The sequence below is a fragment of the Crocodylus porosus genome, unplaced genomic scaffold, assembly GCF_001723895.1.
Source record: "Crocodylus porosus isolate Cpor-Errol unplaced genomic scaffold, CroPor_comp1, whole genome shotgun sequence".
Taxonomy (NCBI): domain Eukaryota; kingdom Metazoa; phylum Chordata; order Crocodylia; family Crocodylidae; genus Crocodylus; species Crocodylus porosus.
In genome coordinates, this window is record NW_017728914.1 from 10303829 (window position 1) to 10326550 (window position 22722).

At 43.2% G+C, this 22722-nt stretch overlaps 1 protein-coding gene across 5 annotated transcripts in view; it reads left to right on the forward strand.

Moving 5' to 3' along the window:
* Positions 1 to 22722, forward strand: part of SLIT3 (slit guidance ligand 3) — a 938430-nt gene that overhangs the window by 797456 nt on the left and 118252 nt on the right. For all 5 annotated transcript variants that reach the window (XM_019534858.1, XM_019534861.1, XM_019534859.1 and 2 more), the window contains 2 exons: positions 55 to 126; positions 11767 to 11930. In XM_019534858.1, the coding sequence (XP_019390403.1) occupies positions 55 to 126; positions 11767 to 11930 (236 nt within the window). The remainder of the gene's footprint in view (positions 1 to 54; positions 127 to 11766; positions 11931 to 22722) is intronic.

Consider the following 22722-nt stretch of genomic DNA (forward strand, 5'->3'; position numbering starts at 1 on the left):
AGCGACACCGGTGGCACTGCATTGTTCTGACATCTTGCTTTTTACCTGTTCTAGAACTCTTCATGGTAATGACATTTCCAGCGTTCCAGAAGGTTCCTTCAATGACCTTGTGTCCCTTTCACATCTGTAAGTACTTTATCACTGCATTAGTCTCACTGTTGATACAATCACTGAAACAGCATAGATTATGTCAGCGACCTGAAATTGCACAGCTTTTTATAGTTCTCATTTGAAAAATTTCTTCATATTCAGTCAAAGAAATACTTGAACATGTGGTTGTTTGTTGTCAGAATATTTTCTTAGGACAAACTGATTGAACAGAGGTGACAATTTCTTCTTCTGTTAATTGTATCAACTCTCAATCTTCTAGCACTGTGTATGTGAATTTTAGATTGCCTTATGGTCCAGTGATAGATATATGGATAGATAGATAGATAGATCACTATCCATTCAGGAGTGTGAAGTTTTTTTTAAAAACAGAGGAACACCAATGTGTTCTGGACACATCTCCTACCACGTATCTGCTTGGACCTCAGCATATAAAATTTTGTTCCTTGATAAAGTACAGGCAGCCCTTGCACTTACAGCGGGTTACGTTCCTGGAAAAGCGCTGTAAGTCGAAAGGATGTAAGTTGAATCTGATTTTCCCATAGAGACAATGTTATAATAGGGGATTATGTTCCTGACCAAAGGCTTGATGAAACTGCTGTGCACTAAGGAACATCAGGAAGGCACTAAGCAGAAACCCCTGCACTAAGAAACATCAGGAAGCACAGACAGTCATACAAAATACAGTACAGTATATGCAATTCATACACAGCACTTCCTGTTTCTGGAAAGGTCCCAAACATAGACACTCTCCAGAGATATGTCAGTACCAGGGAAATCTATATCACTTCATTTCCAATTTCTTATGATTTTGTTGGCGACTCAACTTCTAACCTGTTAAAGGCATCAATTTTCTTAGTGCTACAGAGGCAAATGTTTGGTTCAGCTAGTAACTGAGACTCCCACAGTTATGTAGCTGGTACAAGATTCAGTTTATCATGCTGCTGCCTCAGAAACAGCAGAGCACAACTGTAAAACTCAATTGTCCACAATGCAAATTATACCCTAGACAGGTCTTATTTATTTTATGGATTCTACTTATTACCATTCATTTGAGCTGTGTGTATCTTACACTTTTGGCAGCTCATACTTCTCAACAGACAGTCTGCAATGATTATGTTGGGCCAATGTGGCTTTTATGACTCCCTAAGGTGAACAGTTTACCTAGGAAAACCATATCTACACTTTATTTAAAGTAAACTCTGAGGAAAACCAGAACAAATGGTGTGTGGCATGTTTATCTTTTGAGTTCTACATATACCTTTTGAAGCCAGTCTTCCCAATATGGAAGGTGTCATTTCATTTCCAAGTGGAGATAAAGGACTCTGATTCAATCTCACTTATGCTGACCATGTATTTATGCTGACCAAGCAGTGTATAACATACATTTAGTATAGTATAAGCACAGTGTAAAATATTTACTGGAAAATAAATAATTATACTTAAACATTGTATCTGGTATAGGATATAGATTAAGTTTTTGATCAGAAGCTAAATCTGGGTTTTAAATTCATATGAGATTATGTTAAAACCTTTGGGGTCCATATACAGATTTTGTCCATAGTAAGGTAAGTATTACTTTCCTATTTGGTATGGGGGTGTTGAGACAGAGAGATATAAGTGACTTGCCTCCCAGAAACCACAGACCTTGGATTTATTCATTGGACCATGCTACTTCTATATTGAATGACAGATAATTCATAAAATTTGCAAGATCTTACAAAATTTGAATTTTGGATAAGGCCTGGAATGAAAACACAGGGATAAGCTTTGAACTAAACACTGAAAACTAGTCCCTCAAAAGACAAGCAATTCAGTATTCAAATTTTGGTCTGGGTCTAGATAAGTGATTAAAGTATTCAAGTTCTCCATGAACATGAAATACATTTGGGCTTTCCATATGAAAATGCAATCTAAATACCTGTTCTAAATTCTTCATCACTTTTCCCTCCTTTTAAGCCTTTGAGAAGACCAAAGGACAGAACTTGAATACTTTAATCACTTATCTAGACCCAGACCAAAATTTGAATCTGAGGTCTGTGGTTTCTGAGGTCTGAGGTGGCAAGTCATTTATATCTCTCTGTCTCAGTGTCTCCATACAGAACAAAAATATACATATAACTATCTTATCTATCTATATATAGACCTATAGACAGACCTATAGATAGATACATAGGTCACTATCTGTCTATCAGTTCTCACTTCTGAATGGATACTGGGGTCATGCTACATTATAAATGACAATCTCTCAAATGAACTATTGAAGTTGGAAAGTTGCATTTTGTTAGCATAAACAGAATTAGTCTTTTCTTTGTTAGTCAAAGCTTTTGTAATAGCTGCAGCAGTGGTATATTTTGAAATGGAAAGATCAACAGCTGAGATCTAGATAGGTCTGACTTCTCTTACAGAGCTGCTGAAAATACATGAAAAGATGTTTTTACTAGAAGTATTTTGCATTTCAAATGTAGCACTTTTTAATGTTGTTTTCAGTAGGATTGTGTAGATATTGTATCTCCAAAGACATGTGGAAAAGTTCATCTATTTTTTTATTACTTTTTTTTAAATAAAGCCAGTGTTAGCATACTATCAACCATCCTAAACCAAATACTCTTCAAGTTGGCTATGCCCATGTTAGGAAATTTAGTTCTCTTTAAAGTAATGCTGTCCAACTTGCAGTTCATAGGCCACATGCAGATTGTGAGAGGTTAAGTTACTTCCCCTATCACTCCAGCTGCAACAGCACCCAGAGTCTCTGGGCTTCTTCTCCCTCCTTCCTGCCCCTTCCCAGATGGCATGACAGTATGGTGTGCACAGCAGTCAGGGAGGTAAATCTGGGGGCTGCAAAGGTATGGGCTGCAGCAGGGAAAGGAAAGAAGGGGGAGAGAGGAGAAAGGAGGAGGCGGATGGCCAACAGGGGCTGAGATGGCTCTGCATGCATGCAGAGCACCACAGGGCCTGTTGCTTGCCCTGGTGCCGCCTGTGTGGCATATGGCTTGCAGTGCTTGACTTCTCCAGACACTTGGAAGTTTCACAACCCCGGTGTAATGCTAAAAAGTCTGAGCACTATGGCTAGGGACAGAAGTTACACATAAACCAGTTTAAGTGATCAGAAACTGGTTTAAACGTGTAACAGAACAGAAGCTCAGTGCACACAAACCAGTTTCAAAACAGCTTAAACGGGTTTAAGATAAACCTGGTTGAATGTAGTATCAGACTTAAGTAATTTAGGTCAAATCAGTTTATGAAACTTCTGTCCCAGACCCCTTCCTGGTTCAAGTTAAATCACAGTCCCCCAACATCCCAGCATGCTTTGCAGCCCTGGGCTAGGCTGTGCTGTCTACTCCAGAAAGCATGGCTGGCCTTGCCTCTCTGCTCCCTATCTGGAACAGTGAGGGCTGGCTCACTGCTTCCTCGCCTCACTGCTTCCCTGCTTCCCACCAAACCAAGGCAAACCTCAGTTTAGGTCTAGGGCCAAGAAGTGGGGTTCAACTCACCTTCCCCTGAGTACAGACTGGCCCTGCCCTCCTAAAAACTTAGTGCTGGCTGCAACTGTGGACTGTAAATCCCAGAGGGACCTGGAAGCAGGAAGAGGAAGTGACAAGCAATACTGAGAGTCCTGCTGCTCTGATTGTGGACTGCAAATCCCGGATACCTGTGGGGCAGCAGGAAGAGTAAGCGAACAGGCAGCCCAGGCCACGTTTATAGCTTTTCAGTGTATAGTTTTTCAGAGAAAGAGCTATTTTTGTTCAAGCTTTTATGAATTCAATGGTACTACCTTCCCTGCCCAGTCAGACCATGGCCTGGTGCCTGGCCATGCCCCCTCTGCTCCAGCAGGGTTTCCTCTCTTCCTTCCCCTTTGGCTCTAGCTGGCAGATGTGCTCTAGCACCCCTGGCTTCTGACTTGAGCCACTGCAGGCATGTGGCTGCATTTCCTGAATCAAAAGTGAATGTGTGTTCATTTGTTTATCAGTTCAATCCCTGCAGATTAGACGAACCTGCAAAGGCTGAATCAATTCAGCCTCAAGCTTTTTGACTGTCTATGTTTACTCTGTTGTGTACCTCCTATACAAGTTCTTAAAAAAGCACTGTATCCTCTAGCTAGGGTGTAACCTTAAAGTTGACAAAGCAAACTTAAAACTCCCATGATTTTTTTCAGTGCCTCTGCTTGCTACCCCAGTCTACAAACCAGCCACTTGAACCATTAGACTACCAGCCACTCACACTGGTGATGCTGGTCCCAGAAAACTTATCAAACAATGCCCTTATCACTTGCACCATGTATATCTCACAGATAAACTTTTATTAAACAGCTCAGATTTCTAATCCTATTGACACATCTTTTCTTTACCCAAACTTGTGTCTGATTTATATAAAAAATAACTGTCCTCCACAGTGCTGTATAATAGGCCTGTGCAAAGCGGCTAGTATTCGCTTTGGGTTCAGATTCGACTGATTCAGGGGACAGTGATTTGATTCGGTGATTCGAATCACTGCCCCGAATTGATTTGGCAAAATCTGATTCGGAGATTTGGCTGCCACTGAATCATCCGAATCTCCAAATCAAACAGGTTCCATCCCCTGCCCGCTCTCTCAGACCTGCCAATGGCTGCCTCACCTGGCCCCAGCTCCCGGCTCCTTAAAAAAAAAAAAAAGAAGAAACCCTCCACTCATTGACTCCTGCCAGGTTGGGGGGGGTTGATCCCTGCTGCCCCCCCATTGCCTTACACTGCATGGAAGGCTGTGCCACAAGAAGCCCTGATGGCTGCTGCAGCAGCCAGTGAGCATGGGGCAATTTTTTTTTTTTAAGGAGCCAGGACACTGGGGCCAGGCAGGGCAGCTGTTGATGGGGCTGGGAGAGTGGGCACTGGATGGGGGCTCATGGCAAAACCCCCCATGCAGCATGACGCCCTCTACTTACTGGTATGGGGTCTGGGTCCATCTCCCTGCGGTGGCGAATGGGGACTGCCCAGATCTCTGAATCTCTCCAAAGCTCTCTGAATCTTTTCTGAATCAATTCAGACCTTTTTATTGGTCTCCCAATTTGATTTGGATTCAGAGATTCGGCCACCAAATCGGGCCAAATTTCCTCTGAATCGAATCAGCACTCAAAGCTTCACAAAGCCCTACTGTATAATTCAACTTCATCTTGTTCATGATTATCCTAATTTTAAGCTGGTTCAAACAGAAAGATGTGCATCTGAGAGGAGAAAATGCGCCCCTCATTTCAAAGACTGTTGTTTTGCAATAGTGTGAGATGGAGGGATGCAGTGCTGGACTCAGCTGTGGGGCAGGAGGAGAAAAGTGGCTGCAGGAAGCCCGTGGTGGCTTTTTTCCCCAGCAGTACAGAGCCTCCCTGGCAAGTGTTCTCTGTTGTGGGCACTGCAAGCAAACCTTTTATGGGAGGGTGTAGTCAGGGCTCAGGCAGGGGCTGGACCAGACACTAGAGGACCTCTGGAGGTCATGCTTCTCTGTGATGCCCCCATCGCCTCAGGCCCAGGGCCAGGGTCTGGCCATGCCCCAACTCTCGCTGCTCAAGTGGCAAGCAGGGTGAAAACCTGGAAGACCCTTGTTGGGGTCCCGTGCCAGTAGGAGATGGGTGGGAGAGGAGATTAAATCCCCCCTCTTTTCTCTCAGGCGACTGGCATCTGGCCTCACCCCCCTCCCCACTTGTGCCACTTGAGCAGCAAGCGGGCACTCTGGAGAAGGGTTTTCTACTGTTACCTGTACCCCTACTCCTACTCCCACCCCCACCCCCTTCTCAGCCAGCTGAAACAATGATAGTGCTCTGGATAAGGAAAGGAGGAATGGAGTCAACCCTGCTCCGCCTGAGCAGACAGCACAGCCCAGCACAGTTGGGCTGTAAAGCATCCTGGGATGCTGAGGGAATGTGAGCTAACTTAAACCAGGAAGGAGTATGGGACAAAAGTTCTATAAACTGGTTTGACCTAAATCAGTTAAGTCTGATACTACATTCAACCAGATTTAAATGAGTTTCAGCCATTTTGAAAGTGGTTTATGTGCATTGAATTTCTGTTCTATTACACGGTTAAATCAGTTTCTGATCACTTAAACTGGTTTATGTGTAACTTCTGTCTCTAGCTTTTGTCATCCCCATTTCCCATTATGTGTGTTGGGGTGTTCTTAATACTAACCAAGTACATGCCCAAACTGGAAAAGTTCGATTATGTGTAGCCTCGCAAGAGTCATTCAGTTGCTCACAGATATGAAGTCAAAAAGTCAACCTCATAGTTTATCTTTTGTAAGCAATGGTGTTACAGAAAGACATGGCTAGATTTTAGTTTTTCTAGGTGGTTTTGCAACACATTTAATTTTGATGAATAGCCCTGCCCAGAGATTGAACCCATGAACTCTCAGTAAGAATCTGTCTAGAGCAGAGTGGTTTCATTAGTCACTCCCATTGAAATGTATCAACAAATTTTGCATTGTGTATGAATACAAAATTTATATCCTATGTGAATTCTTTTTTTTTATCACAAAGAAGTTTAAGTTTAAAATGCATTGTTTATAATTATGTTTAATATGATTCACTAGGTAAAGACAAAATCTAAAAAACAGTTTGCATCATTGTTTTGCTGCAGTAATTCTTCCCCAGACAAGAATCTCTTTAATGTTTTATCTGTATGGCTTCTTATCAAAAGTGTTACATAATTAAATCCCATGCTACTTTCAGGAGAGTAATTCCCAAAGATTTTTCAAGGTGTGTTTCTTCACACTATTGCCTTTGAAAGTCAAGTTGTCCCATTTTGTCAGGGATTTTCAAAGTGTAATGGAGCAAAGTCCCCAAATTCCACTAAAATTACAGTGGGAGTTGAGCACTTGGGCTCCTGTTAAAATCATGGTAAGGGCCAGAATTTTACTTCCTCCCAGTCTCATTTGTGATGTTCAAGTCCTGGTCACTGCTTGTTACTGCTTTTCACTGCTTCATAGGCATCTTGCATCTAACAGTGATGCACTTCTACTTGCTCTATAATTTAATTAAAATGGAATAAATGTTGATATGCATGGTGAACTTGCTACATTCCTGAGACACATGCTAACACACTTCCCACTTCCCTAATGAAGATGCTTCTTAAACTAGAAGCAATGTAGCCATATTTATGTGGCACTTTATTTGGGATAATCACTACTGCTGAGTGACAGGACAAACTAGCCTATCCCTTACTTGTCTTCTTGCATGGTTTAAGTGATCAGAAACTGGTTTAAACCTGTAACAGAACAGATGTTCAGTGCACATAAACTAGTTTGAGAATAGCTGAAACCAGGTTGAGATAAACCTGGTGGAATGTATAGTATCAGACTTAACTGATTTGGGTCAAATTGGTTTATGCAATATCTGTCCCAGACCCCTTGCTACTTTAAGATAAACCAGACACCCCCAGCATCCTGGCATGCTTTCTGGGCTGGGTGGGGCTCTCTTTTCCACAACAGGGCTGGCCTCTCCCCTCTGCTCCCTGGCTGGAGCTCCAGCACAGACTGCAAGCTGCTCCCCCGGGATCTCCCCCCTTCACCACTCCCCGCTAAGTAGGAATTCCCCCCTCCCCTCTGTCTTGCTGAGGAGGTGTCTGTGTATTAGCCAACAGACTATATGCTAGCTAAGGTCCTGCTGAATCAACAGGTAGAATCAACAGTCAGAATCAACAAGTAGCTGGTAATGTCTCTCTGTTTTCTTAATGTGGTGATAAACACTGTTATCAATTCCCTGCTGGGCTAATCACAGTGACCTGCTAGAGCCTGGCCACACCCCCCTCAGCTCCATGCTGTGGAAGGAAGGGAGGGCTACTCTAACATCCCCCAGCTTCTAGCCTGAGCCACTGCAGACATGTGCCTGCATTTCTGGGATGTCTGTCCACTTACAAAACTGATTTAGCCTAGCCAGGTTAGACTAACCTGCAATGATTGAATCAATGCAGGCTCAGGATTTTTGAATGTTTATCCCTAGCTTTGGTGATAGGCTGTAGCTGGTAAGATGCAGACAGGTTACCTGGCTTTTTGATTGTACTAGTGTTGGTCTAAGGTCATAGGCAGGCAAGGTTCCTTGAGCGATATCTTTTATTAGACCAACTGAGTAGCTGGAAAAAAAGTTTTACAGGTTTTAGGCAAGGTTTCAGGCTCAGTCACCCTTCTTCAGGCATAGGGAGTCTCTGCTGGTCTGAGACTCCAACGAATGAGAGAAGCTAAAAGTGTAACAGGACCTTGTATTCTATCACTCCCTTTGGACTTTTCCCCCCCGCCTGAATCCCCCTCCCTTACTTCTTTTACCTTTGTCTTTCTAACTTCTACCTATTTACATTTTCACAGACATCCTGTTACACCTTTAGCTTCTCTCATTCCCTGAAGAAGGGTGACTGCTCCCGAAAGCTTCCCTTTGGCACACTGGGAGTTATGCTCTAGTGCACTCCCTACCCCCTCCCCCTTCCCTTCTCCCACCCTGGCTTCTGGCCTGGGCCACTGCAGGCATGTGGCTGCATTTCTTGAATCAAAAGTGAATGTCTGTTTACTTGCTTCTCAGTTTAATCTCTGCAGTTTAGACTAACCTGCAAAGATGGAATTGATTCAGCCTTGGGCCTTTTGACAGTCTGTACTTGGCCAGTCTGCATCACACTTTAGATAGGGTTTGTTGAAGGGGACTCCATGGCATTATTAACCCACTGAATGAGAAAGAAGAAGGGTGAATGTGAGTGGCTTTAATGTTTCTGATGGTATCACACTTATGCAGGAGATGACCCTTCCTAGGGTTTTTTTCTGAAAAACAATGTTTTGCCTTTTTGTTTTCAATCCTGTTTTCCTGAACAACCAGTATTTTAAAAATAAATGAACCTACTTCAGTGCCCTTAAAAGGACTTAAGCCATTCTACAAATTATCCAAGCTTATAATTGCATGTTGTTGTGCAAAATATAAATGTGTCCATCAAAGTACAGCTTAAAATAAATTTGTCTCCATGGACCTGCTGCTTCATACCTTGGTTTATGAGAAAATGGTTTTGATTCAGTGGAAAAACCTTAAGATTTCCCCACCTCCTGTGTAGGCATATGAGAAGGAGATTTATCCTAGCCCAAGAGAAATACCAGTAAGTGCTTTGTTTGTTTAAAAAAAATACAACCTCATCTCACACTGATATGATTTACCCATGGTTCCACAGTCTAGTTCTATATGCTATACTTACCAGCTCAGCCTCAGCACCCTCTAGGGTGCTGCCCTGCTGCTTTTTCTAGCTGGTTGTGTAGTCAACGCTGCACGGAGCTTGCAAGGGGGCCCACAGGCATAACTGGGCACCTGGCTGCAGGTGCTCCCAGAACAGCATCTTTGAGTGAACTTGCACCAGTACAGCAGCAGCAGCAATACTGGTAGCATTTGGTGTACTTTTTATTTAAAAGTAAGTCTTAGAAGAGCATGCATCTCTTAAAAAGACAACCAGGGATCTTCACATTTCATCACATAGAGATAGTAATTGATTTTTAACAGGTAACTGAATAACTCCATTTCAAATTTAATAGGAATAAGTTTACAATTATAATCAAATCTAGAGCCTACTTCCTTTATTTATGGAACAGAACATCTAATGTGATATTGTTACTGGGTGTATCTACATGTGCTTTTAAGTAAAATACTGCACAGTAAGCCTTCCTGGGATCATGTCTACACATGCTCCCTCTTGGGAGCAGATTTGCTCCCAATAGGAAAAACCACTACAAGGCTGCTCCCACTCTACTCTGCTCTTCTGCAGCAGCCTGGGGGAGCTTCAGGCTTCTCTCAGTGCTATCCCAAGGGCTGGCAAGGGGCACAGGGCCAGTCCCAGTGGACATGAGGCCAGAAGAGCTCTTCCAGCTGCAGTGGCAGCTGTCTTCTGGCACATTGGGTAGGGACCTTATGTGCACAGGGCCAGGAATGAGCTGCATCTGCAGCCAGCAGAGCTCTTCTGGCCCCATGCCCACTAGGACACGCTGCTGCCAGCAAGTCCCATGATGGGCAGGTCTTCCCTGCCAAGGAGGGAGTTGCTAGGAGCTGCCAGTATGCTTCCTGCCCAGCCCCCATCTTCCCCACTCTGGCAGCTGTCCTGCCTGAACAGAGCTGGCTTCTCTGGGAGTGGGTGGCAGCTGGGAATCCCAGCCCCCACCTGCTCCACAGAGCATCTATCTCCACATGGCATGGAGCTGTTCCAAGGAACAGGTGAGAGTTGGATTCCTAGCCCCCACCCACTCCATGGAGCAGCCAGCTCCATGCTGGGAAAAGATGCTCAGGGGAACAAGCAAGGCCTGGATTCCCAGCCCCCGCCCATTAATTACTCTGCTGCACAGTAGACTATCTCATGTAGACACTCCAATTGGTCAAACATATAACCACTTATTTTAGATGCATTTTCATAATGGGTTCTCCCCTTGGTAATATTGTCTATATACACTGCTAAGTTTTTATCTCTAAAGGTTTTTAAGGTGTAATCCAACATTTGGCAAAAGCAGTCTTTCATGAATAAGCTTGACTGCTCAGGACAATTTAAGGCACAGTTTGATAAGTTTAAAATAGATTATGTGACGTGGTTACCTGTGATAGAAAGGGACCAGGTTAAATTCATTGCTTCATAGGAACTGGTTTAACCGTATGCATATTTTCTTCAATCAAGGTAGTATGTACTATCAGAGCTGTAGGTCTGGTTCATAAAGTATACTGTGTTTAATACAAAAGTTGCTTTATTCTTTTAGTGTCCCATAGGATTTCTTGCAAAGAATGTCTTCAAACGTGTGTTGTGGTTGACATTGTTACACTGTTTCAAATTCCCAGGGACTTTTCAAATTGTCATAACTAAGCACTTCTTTATAGAAATAGTTCCTTGTTAGGCAGTGAAGGTATATTTACAAGAAAGAGTTTTCAGAGGCAGGTTGATTGAGGAGTTTTAATTCCCATTGCATTCCTTATTTCAGAAACTTCAGGCTAAATAATCTAGGGCTACAGTTAAGGATCGGGTAATTGACTGGTATTTGTAACAGAATTCAACAAGATAATGAAATAGTTCCAGGAATGATTATTTCAGTTTTTAAATATGTCTATTTTAACCACTCTCATTACTGTTTTACTGAATCCATCCAGCAGACACGTAAGAAAAAAATATTTACTCTCTAATATTAGTCAGAAGTGATTTTCAGTGTCACATGAACAAGTTTTGCAGAAAACAAGGTTGCATTTTGAACATGCAGGTGGGTATCCTTGGTGGAAGTGTTTGCCTGCTTAGGTAAACAGCCACTTGAGCTATCTGATCAAAACTAAGCAGAACAACTCAAGCTCTGTATGTTGGGTCATAAGGTAAAAAAAAAAAGTGTAAGGTCAAAATGAAATAAACAAATTCAGTGAAACAGTAGTTGGCTTCTTGACACTGTTGTAGCAGAAAAGAGATAGTTCTTTGATCTACTGTTACTTTTCTGTTAGCCTTTTGGTTTGCTTTATAATTGGAAGAAGGGAAGAGGGGATTGAAAGAAGCCTTTTCACACAATCCATTTAATATTCAGAGGGTTTTCCTCCTTCCTTCTTGAAATAAAGGCTTAATGTAGAGGAGCTGGATAAAATGAACACTTTTGGTGGAGTTGGGGGGACATTATTTTTGCTTATAAGCAAAGGAAATATTGTTAATTGTTTTCCATCATTAGGGCTCTAGGTACCAACCCCTTGCACTGTGACTGCAGCCTGCGCTGGCTTTCTGAATGGGTGAAAGCAGGGTACAAAGAGCCTGGGATTGCACGCTGCAGTGGGCCAGACAGCATGGTAGACAGGCTGCTGCTTACCACACCAACCCACCACTTCCAGTGCAAAGGTAGGAGCAAGCCGTAAACTCTCCTATTGCCTATTGTTGCTTAATAAACAGGTTTATTGTTACACTGCTACTGAATTTTAAATGCAATTTAAAAATATATATAGCCTATTCCTTGTTTGCCTTTTGGTTTCATTTTGGTTGTGCTTTGGGTTGCATTCTAGTTACTCTTTCAGTTTTTTCCACATAGCCTAAAGCCAGATATTTGCTTTAATTAAAAAAAAGAAAGAAAGAAAAATTGGAAGCTCAGATTATCATGTAATTGTTTTACTAGAGGGGCTTTAATAAAAACACCAATCCCTGGTATAAATAGCAAGACTGTTGCCATATCAGGCAGATGACAACCTGCTCCATGGGATGTTATTTCACAGCTATTTTATCAAATAATTTATTTCAGACACCCCCAAAAAACTTGGTTAAGCAAAGTTTAGTGTAGTAGGTAACACTAACATCACAAATGTAAAATACTGTTATATAGATAAGCTTGAAAGCTGTTGAAATTGAAGGTTTTGTTTGAAAGCCAGCATTCCAATATTAAAAAAGCCTTAACCTGTCTGCTTGTCTGTCTGTCCGTAACACTTTACTTGCATTCCGACACAGCAGCAGCTGGGGAAGAGGAGGACCAAGCCTCCTCCCCCTCTTGGGTCCGGACCCACTTTTCCCCCACCCCCACCCCTGTGTTGGCCCTGAGCCTGCTCCTCCCATACCCCTGCCACCACTGGATCAGCCTGGGCCTGCTGCTTCTCCCTCTGCTACAGGGCCTGACTTCTCCCCACCCCTAGGCCCGGTCCTGCCCCACATTGGGCTCAGGCCCGGGCCCGGGCCCGGGCCCACTCCTCCCATCCCTTCCCCCTGCCACTGTGGTGGGGAGTGGGCCTGGACCCCAAGCAGCAGGAGGGAAGGGGGGAGCGGGCCTGGATGGGGGGGCACAGGGCTCCTTCCCCACCCACTCCTCACCCCCCATCATTCTTGACAGGCAATTGGCTAGTTTGACTATAAGAATATTTGTACATGACACAACTTTAACTCAAATCTCACGTCTGTTTAGTAATGATCACTAACTGAATGCAGTGGATCAGTGTTTTGTGTCCTTAACTAGAGTGTAAATTCAGGAGCAGTCTAGGTGCAACTGTAATGGTGAGCGTTATGAGCAATTATGTTGCATTCCAGGAGCTATATAAATAGACAGCAATTGTGGATGAACCTATTTCCTGGCTATTTGTGGAATTGTGGATAAAGGACATAGTTTCAGGCATGCACATTGAGACTGTAATCATGATTCTTACTTTCAAAACTTGTTGGAGTGCAGAAAGTTTATTCAGGATACTAGCCCACATGTGAAGTTGGAGGTTTGAAGATGTCTTTTTGCAGCAATGGAAATGAGGGTCTGTGGTCTCTGTTAGAAATGCTGATGAAGGCATTAGGACATTATCTTTTTATTTGTCTGTGAAGAACCATGCACAGTTATAATATGTAATGATAAATTATATTAAAGTTCCTGGCTTGGCATGATAGTTGTATAATGGCTGGAATTAAACTGCTGAATAGCTAAAGATGGTGTTGATATAGGAATAAAGCCAAGTTTGTTTCCCAAACCTGAATAGAATTTCCTGATTTTCATGCTACACTTTTAATGAGTGGCATTCTAATTTAGTTTTATTTAAACTGATAATAATTATATGTGTTCTTAAAGCTATCAAAATGCGCTGCTTTTTTGCTGAGTTTTTAACTTCATGAACAAGAGGTACAAATATCCCTAAATAAACCTCCAAAAATAGGCTGACTCTCAGACTAAAAATGAAGGAAGCTAACATGGAATTCAAAAACATCTTATGTTATAAATATAATAGTAGAATTGAGATTTTTTTTTTTTTTTTTTTTTTTAGTTTTGAAACTAACATATTTCTGTAATGCTTTGACCCCTTGATGTCAAATTCTCCCCAAAATATTCTCTTGGAGTTTCCCACTACTAGACTCAAATTTTAGTCTGAATAATATGAGATAGTTGGTAGGGTCAGAAGGGACCTGAGCAGATCATCAAGTCTGACCCCCTGCCATGGCAGGAAAGAATGCTGGGGTCAAATGACGCCAGGTAGGTGATTATCTAGCCTCCTTCTGAAGACCCCCAGGGTAGGAGCCAGCACCACTTCTCCTGCAAGTTCGTTCCAGATCCTAGCCGCCCTGACTGTGAAGTTGTGCTTCCTGATATCTAGCCTGAACCTACAGATGTTTTTTCAAGAAGTTGCAACTTACTTTTTTGGGATAAACAGAACATCAAAATAAGCATGTATAAGAAAGCAAATTGGTTGGAGGATCCATTGTTGGATCCACCTACGCCAAGTCCTATGAAGTGCCTCTACAAACAGAGGAATTTTTCCACACAGATAAGATTGCAGGATCATCCTCATAGACCCTGGTAGATCTCCATAAAAATGTCCACTAGGTCCAGTGGAATGAGACTAAGGTGCTATTTTTTCACTCTTCACTTCAAATATACATCTTGTGTTTGAATAGCCGGCTAGTAATAGCAGTTGAATATTGTGCATATGTGTAAAGTTTGTTCTAAGTTTGAGCAGCTTTATCCTATCTTTGGCATATTTCTAGCTGCTTTTCTGGGCCCCCCTGTACAACTGGTGTATAAACGTACTGCCCACAGGTCAGATCTGGCACAAGCCACGGCAACACCACGGGAAGGAGCCCAGCACTGTGGCTTGTTTCCATGGTGGCAACAAAACACCAAGGATGCCAGGCATCTGGTCCTGGACCAGAACCGGAGGAGGTGTTCATGGTCCCAGTCTGGCCATGGAGCCTGCCCCTGCACCTTTTATCTTGTCTAGGGATTGATCCTGTACCACTCATCTGGCTTATGGAGCCAGACAAGTTTGATAACCCTGCTGTACAGAATAGCAGTGCAGCAGGGCAGAGAAGAAAACAGCACTGATCTAGCAGCAGTGTTTGGACAAACAAAGCAGTTGTCTAGAACAGCAGTTGGCAACCTTTTCAGGTTGTGGCCAGAATTACTTTGCTCTGATGAAAGTCAGGTGGTTAAACTTGTGCTAGCCCGTGGGCAACTGGTGTCTTTTGGGTCAGGGTGGGGCACATCAGTGACACCAGTCAGCAATGGGTGAGGCAGGGTCCCCTGGAGGCCAATCACACTGATGGGGAGGAACAAGTACCACTGATCTCACTCACCAAAAAGTGGCTGCACCACTTCCAGAAGTTTTGCGGCCACTTCCACAAGCAGCACAGCCACTTCTACTAGTGGTCCTGCTCCCCGGCCAGCGCTTGCAGGGGGGCACCGGCACTCATGCCTGCCCCCCAGGTGGTTGCCTAAACAGGGAGTGTGGCCTGACAGGGAGTGCACCAGTGCTGTCAGGGGGTGCACATGCACCCCTGTGCACTCACTATGCCTCACCACTGGCTAGGTCTCAGCCATAGATTCATAGATGTTGGGATCAGAAGGGACCTCAATAGATCATTGAGTCCAATCCCCTGCATAGGCAGGAAAGAGTGCTGGGGTCAGATGACCCCAGCCAGATGCCTATCTAACCTTCTCTTGAAGACCCCCCAGGGTAGGGGAGAGCACCACCTCCCTTGGGAGCCCATTCCAGATTTTGGCCAATATAACTGTGAAGAAGTTCTTCCTAATGTCCAGTCTAAATCTGCTCTCTGCTAGCTTATGGCCATTATTTCATGTGACCCCCAGGGGCACCTTGGTGAGCAGAGCCTCACCAATTCCCTTCTGCGCCCCCATAATGAATTTATAGGCAGCCTCAAGGTCGCCTCTCAACCTTCTCTTGTGGAGGCTGAAGAGGTCCAGGTGCCCTAGTCTCTCCTCATAGGGCTTGGCCTGCAAGCCCCTAACCATACGAGTGGCCCTTCTCTGGACCCTCTCCAGGTTATCCACATCCCTCTTGAAGTGCAGTGCCCAAACTGGAGACAGTATTCCAACTGTGGTGTGACCAGTGCCCGATAGAGAGGAAGTATCACCTCCTTGGTTCTGTTTGTTATGCATCTCCTGATTTGCTGATGACTTCGTCACACTGACAACTCATGTTCATCTTGGAGTCCACTAGGACTCCAAAATCCCTTTCCGCTTCCATGTTGCTGAGCAGGTCATTTTCTAGGCAGTAGGTGTGCTGGACATTTTTCCTCCCTAGGTGCAGCACTTTGCATTTCTCCTTGTTAAATTGAATTCTATTGTTTTCTACCCATTTGTCCAACCTGTCCATGTCTGCCTGTAGTTGTTCCCTGCCCTACAGTGTCAACTTCTTCTCGCAGTTTTGTATCATCCGCAGACTTGGACAGAATACACTTCACTGCTACCACTTATTCTCTCCATGTTGGCACCAGGAGAGCTGCACAACAACCACTTCTCCATGTAGCAGCATGGGGACAGCTCTTGCTGGTGAAGCCCCGTGTCTGCAGGAGGATCAAATGGGCCATGGGTTGCTGACTCCTGGCCTAGAGGATGACAGTCACTGCTGTACAGCTTGTGAGCTTTCATAGAATTCACCTCTCTCCTCTAGGAAAAAATGTAAAGATTTGTTAGTTAGCAAGAGAAAGCCCCTGCTCACATTTAAGTCTCTAGTGCCAGTACAAAGTCCAACTGAAGTTAGTGCACCTCCTTATATTTCATAAGTAACAGGGACGATGTGTAGGGGGTGCATGCAGATGCACATGCACCCCCTGAGCATGGTGGTGCACCCTCTGCAAAAAGGCACTGCCGACACTGTTGGTAGTGCCTGCAGGCAGTCACCGCTCGCCACCATGGCAGTGCATGACCTGCCGTGCATGACCTGGCAGTGTCTGCAGGTGGTCCATGATTCCTATTGGCTGCTGTCACTGCTGCCGGCAGTGGCTGTGGGTGGTCGTGACCCTTGGTCAAGGCTTGCCACCCCCTCTGCTCCCTGCTACTGACAGCTCTGGCAGCATCTTTGGGAGCTCCACACTTACCGCCTCCACGCTCCTGCCGCCACCACCATACTCCTGTCACTGCCATGACCCCCCCACCCACTGGGAGCACACGCCATTCATGGTAAGTAAAATCTCAAAACATGTTTACATGATTGCAGTTGAATCCTAATTATAAAAAGATCTTTTCACTCTGGCCTACCACCTCCTTATCACTGTTAACATGCTTCTGCTGGCAACAGTGAGACACTCTCTGGGTACATCTACACATACAATTAACCCACAGAAATAAACTCCAGCACAGTTCATGCTGGAGTTAATGGCTCCCAGGCGCAGTGCATACACATGTGCCCAGGACGACAGCAGTTAGAGCTGCGGTAGGGCATCCCAGGGTGGTGGCATCAGGTATCAGAGACTGTCTGGGGCACAGGGGTGTTACAGTGTGAGGCTAGTTGGCAGGCAGCCCCTGCACCGTAGCACCCTGATACCCCAGCCAGCCCTGGTCACTGTCTATATGTGTTTTGGTGTGCTAAATGACTCTGCCATAGGATAGCACTTGTCCCAGACAATACTGTCCTACAGTGGAGTTAATTAATTTACTGTGCCCTAATATGGGTACAAATGTAGATAGTGATGCTTTACTATGGAGCTAATTAGTCAGTGCCACAGTAAAACACATGTTTAGATGCACCCTCTGAAGAGAAGCATGCAGTTCTGTCTACAGTGCAGTCATAGGTCTGGCTTTCAGCTCCTATAATGATACCCAAGCAGGTTTCAAACTAGCCAACTCAGGTACTTGTAGTAGTAGCCACAGTAGCTGGAGCTCAGTGCAGGCTGTAAAACCTTCCTGAGAGACTGGGTGAATATTTAAGCAAGGTAGCCTCTCTTTGATCACTGTGTGGCTGCAGCTAATTTTTAGCCACACCAAAGTGTATTAATTTAAAGATAGCCTGGGTATGTCAATGTAAAATTCAGTTCTGTGCCACTGACTTCAGGGTAGACAGACAATTACTTTTGTCAACCTGTGTTTTAACCTTGCATTTTGGCAAAAGTCAAATGTCCATGTGTTACGGATGGTGTGGTTGGGAGCATATATTTGTAAGTACAATTCACATAGACCCACACAGACCTTTTATTAAGTTCCCCTTCTTGTCAGCTGCAGTATTAGAAAGGACTGCACTAGACTGGGAACATTTTGCACTATGGTTTATAAATCAAACCCCCAAGGGCACAGTAATAAGCTAGTTAAATGCAAGGAGCTAACACTGTTCTTATTAGCTCCTGCATTGATTGGCTTTGATCAATGCCATAGGGATAAATGGAATGTTTTCAGGTTTCTACCTGAATATATCTCCATGAATTTATATTATGAAAAGGTATATTATATTATGAAAAGGTATAAAATCAGACTTCAAGATTTATGTCTTATAATATGAGATCTCTGTTAGTGTCATTTCTCCTGAGCTACTGCTAGTCCCAAAATAGGTACTCTCATATACTTTAGAACAAAGTAAGAGAAAAGTAGTGAATGGGGATAAAATGACAGGACAAAAGAACAGACTTTCACATTATTTTCTTCTGTTGAATTTAGGCGGGTATCAAACTAGAAGTTAATGTTAACAGGGAAGCATCAAAACAAAGTAGCATGGGGTTAAATTTTACATAGTTTTAACTAGCAAAGTAATAAAGAGGGCCAAATTCTGTTTCACTTAACACACCTAAATTACTTTTTCCCATTTTTGCCATTTTTGAATGGTTTTCGCTTCTGTTACCCATGAAAGTTCCCGTGGCTTTACAGCAGGAACAATAGGCTGTGCACTGGCTGAGCACACAGCTATATACCTTCATATGCATGTACCTGAACATAAGTCCTGGAAATATGAAGAGGGTCATCACATGTTGCAGTTCTAATAGTTTAATGGTTATGATGACACTTGCCCAGAAAGCAGCAGACCCGAATTCCAGACTTCCCACACCCAGATCGTAATCAGCAACTTTCTGACTTCCTAGCCCAGTGCTCTAATCACCAGGCCATATATCAGGTGTTATCCAGACCCCTCTCCAACCCTCCTTTTGAGTTTGGGCCCAGAGGTCGTCTAGGTCAATTCTTTTGTGGACCTTTTTCCTTAATATTGCTAAGTCAGTTAAACATTCTGTACAGTTAAACATCCCTTGCTTTAGGGTAATAGGACTTTACTCCACATTTTACTCCACTGTTGGAGTTACAAATGGGTAGCAGCCTTTAGTACATATACATTTTGTTCAGTGATTTTTGTATGGGTTCATTTCTGTGTTCCATATTGGTACCGTTTAAATAATAGATATTAATAGTGACTTGGGAGGGAAACCTTCAGCTGAATTGCATGCTGTCATTCCTCTTTGTAAATCCCCTCCACTGTCAAACACAAGCTATTTATCGTCATTTTCTGATTTCTTTACAACCTACGCTCATCTTACCTAGCTTCTCTCATACGCTATTGTGAAATCACTGTCTGCCTTCAAGGTGCTGTTATTGTGCTTTTCTCCCACGCTACCCCTCAAGCTTGGGAGAATTTCCTGTAAACATCTGCAAAGCTACCTCCTAATCTTCTTCTAATGCCTCCTTAAAATTCTTCTGTGCCAGGATGCCTATGAAAAACCTTGACAATTCTTAGGCCACTAGTATGCTGAGATTTCAGAGATTTCAAGCTAACCAATGGTGTCTCATTGTTTTCCTATACCTGCTTCTTCAATGCTAAGATTTTTCGAACAGAGGCACTTTTTTTTAATCTTGTATTTGTATAAATCATTGTGCTATAGGATCCTTAACTAGGGATTCTACATGGTACTGTAATACCTTCCAGGGGAAAGCAGAGCACTGTGGGATGCTGGTGGAGTAGAAGACCACCTGTGGTGCTTCATGTAACTGTACAAAGCTTTTCCAAAACCTGTAACTGTTATATGTGGTGCTTAAGAATGCAGTGCTACATATAAGTTCCTGCTTCAGACAGGACATGTTTTGTAGCACTTGTGCCATTTTTGTAGCATTGCAGGTGGGGGGCATGTCTACACCCATTTTATGTAACACTGCAAGGGTGTGCATAGTGCTACAAATATAATGTCTGTCCTTACTGGGAAATGCTAATATGTACAATGATAAAAAAGCAAAATCCCTCCTTCTTGAGTAATATTATTTGTCTGCTGCTTTTGTGTGACTCAGTAGTCTATCCAATAATTAAAAGCCCCACATGTTTTTCTAATATTCTATATGGTTTTTCACTCATACATACCCCAACTGTGAAAATTGAACTTAGACTACATATCAGTATGGGAACAGTAGATTTTACAGACTTGCTACTGACTCCTCATATCACCCCTTCCCGCACACTTGTGCTGTCCTACGTTGTTTAAGCTTTGAGGGTACGTTTGTGCAATCCTTGCATTTTTTTCTTATACAGGAGATAAAGTAATTAAAGGCTTTAACTACCTTGCTTAAATTAGGGTTTTTCTCTTTTACTTTTACCGGTACTGAGTTTAACCTTTGAGTCATTAATATTCGACAGTCAACAGCTACAGAATAAAATTTTCTTTTCTTTGTTTTGTTTCTTTATTAAAAACTCTGTAGTATTGATTGATTTCTTACCTAACTCCAGGCAACATATAAACATAATAGACCAGTAGTTGTCAAAGGCACCCCTTGTTAGATACAGATGCCCCTCAGAAAATGCCAACTCTTAATTTTTACTTTTTTTTTACTATAGAAAAGTAATAGATAAATTCTTCCGTTGCAAAAACTCAGAAAGACCACAGCTTGTCAGAATGTTTTGAACTCTATGGATTCCTATTTGAAATCTCTAGGTTCATCTTGTGAATCATGTTTGCACACCTCACAGTGCTAACATTGTGTGGCACCCCATGGCACCTTTGAAAAGATCTCAAGGCACCGTAGAGCACCCCCGGGGCTCTCAAAGCACATTCAGTTGTGAATGTTCCAGTGCAGTAGCCTTGACAAACTGAGTTGCTTTGCCCTTCAGATGACCTGGTCAGTAAATAATGATGTGTTTTTAAAACAGGATAATTCTGTGTTAACACAGCAAACCATGAGGTTTTTTAGGTCTTGGCACATGAAGGGCTGGATTGGGGAAGGAGATGCTAGCATCTGGGTTTGTTTCAAGTATTTGTTTGCCTCTAGTTTTGCTGACATTTTCCATAGTAATTTTTAATGCCATAGGGAGTTAAATCAGGGATGTTAAAAAGAAATGGAATAAAATCAATTTACTGTCTTCCTTGCATGTCTTGAGTGCTGGGTTTCCTGTTTATAACTCAGGATGTTTGGAAAAAACTTAACAGGGCCAATTTGATTCTTCACTCCATGTATTTGAATATGCTCATATGTACCTTTACTGTCATTCCCTTCTCTATATCCATGATGACCTTCACTCATACTTAGGGACCTACTTAATTTGCGGAAAAATGAATTTTCCTGGCTTGGTCTCAGCATGAGGAGCTGATTTTTGCAGGCATCTCCCAGCACTCCTGCCCGTCATTGCTGATTGCCAGAGAAGCCCTGGTGGGGAGGAAGAACAAGGGGCAGCCCCCACCTTGGCTGCTGGCTACACTTTGTGCCACCCTGCCCCTCAGTGCTGATTGGCAAAGAAGCCCCAGGGGAGAGGAGGGATGAGAAGACAGCTGGCATCTTAGCTACTGGCTGCCCTTTGTGCCATCCCACCAGCTGGCACCTTCCCCTCCGGGCTGGGCTGTGAGGCAGCAAGGACGGCTGACTCCTACTGGTGAACCAGCATTTAATTTAATTTAATTTAATTTAATTTTTTAAGTTGATTTTGTGGACAATTGCAGATTTTTCAGTTACCGCAAAATCACAAATTAAGTAGGTCCTTACTCATCCTGTATTCTTTCCCTGCAAATAACTCTTCACGACCCAGCTGCTCACTCTTCTTCCTCAGCAGCCCTTCCCCTTTCAGGCAGTCCTTTTGTTCCCCAGACAGAAACTAAGTAGAACATCCAGGCTCTGCAAAGAGCAGGAAGGTCAGCCAACAGGAGCATATGACTCAGCAGAAGTTAGTGGCGTCTCAGTGGTGGCTGCAATGGCAGCTGGTGGGCTGTGAGCATTTATCTTCAGTCTCCAGATTCCAGTGTCTGTTGCAGCACTGACACAGTCCTTTCCCCGCTCTTTGGAATGGTTTCTATCCAAGCATGGGGATTATTAAATGGCTTAAATATGGGTTTGCATGTTTACCTGGGACTGAATCACTTCCAATATTGGTGTTTATTGCCCTTGTTACAGTCAGAACCAGAAGGAAGTCAGTCACCAACTCTATTAAAATTAAGGATAATAAAATATTTCTAGCATGAGCCTTCTCTATAACCCCTAACTGAACTTTCCTTGAGGTCCACAAAAATGTATGTCATTTTCCTACCTGTTTTTCTTTTTTGCTGCTGTATCATTTTGGAGCCAGCCACAAACTAGAAATACCAGAATATTATGCAAGGGGGACAGCTCTTGCAGAATTTCTAGCACAGAGGCAGCAGAAATTACTGAAGAATAAACGTGTTTTTTGATAGTGTTGAAGTGATGTTGTAGTTAAGATGGTCCAGGAAATATTCATTCTTCTTCATTCAAGGCATTCTAAAGCTTGTTTTAGTCTATCCCAACCATGCAGTTGGTCCAATAAAAGATACCACCCAGAAAGATCCTGGCATGGTCTTTTGAGAGAGGTTGTTTTTGTAGGCCTGGGCTTACTTATTTAGAAAAGTCTCTAAACATCAGAGAGTTGTCCAAGACACAAATTCAAGCATTTAAAGTTTGCGTAAAACTGTGGGGATCCTGTGCTATCAAATGAAGTTCCACCAGTATCATCTATGTTTGTGCCAATACAAAGAG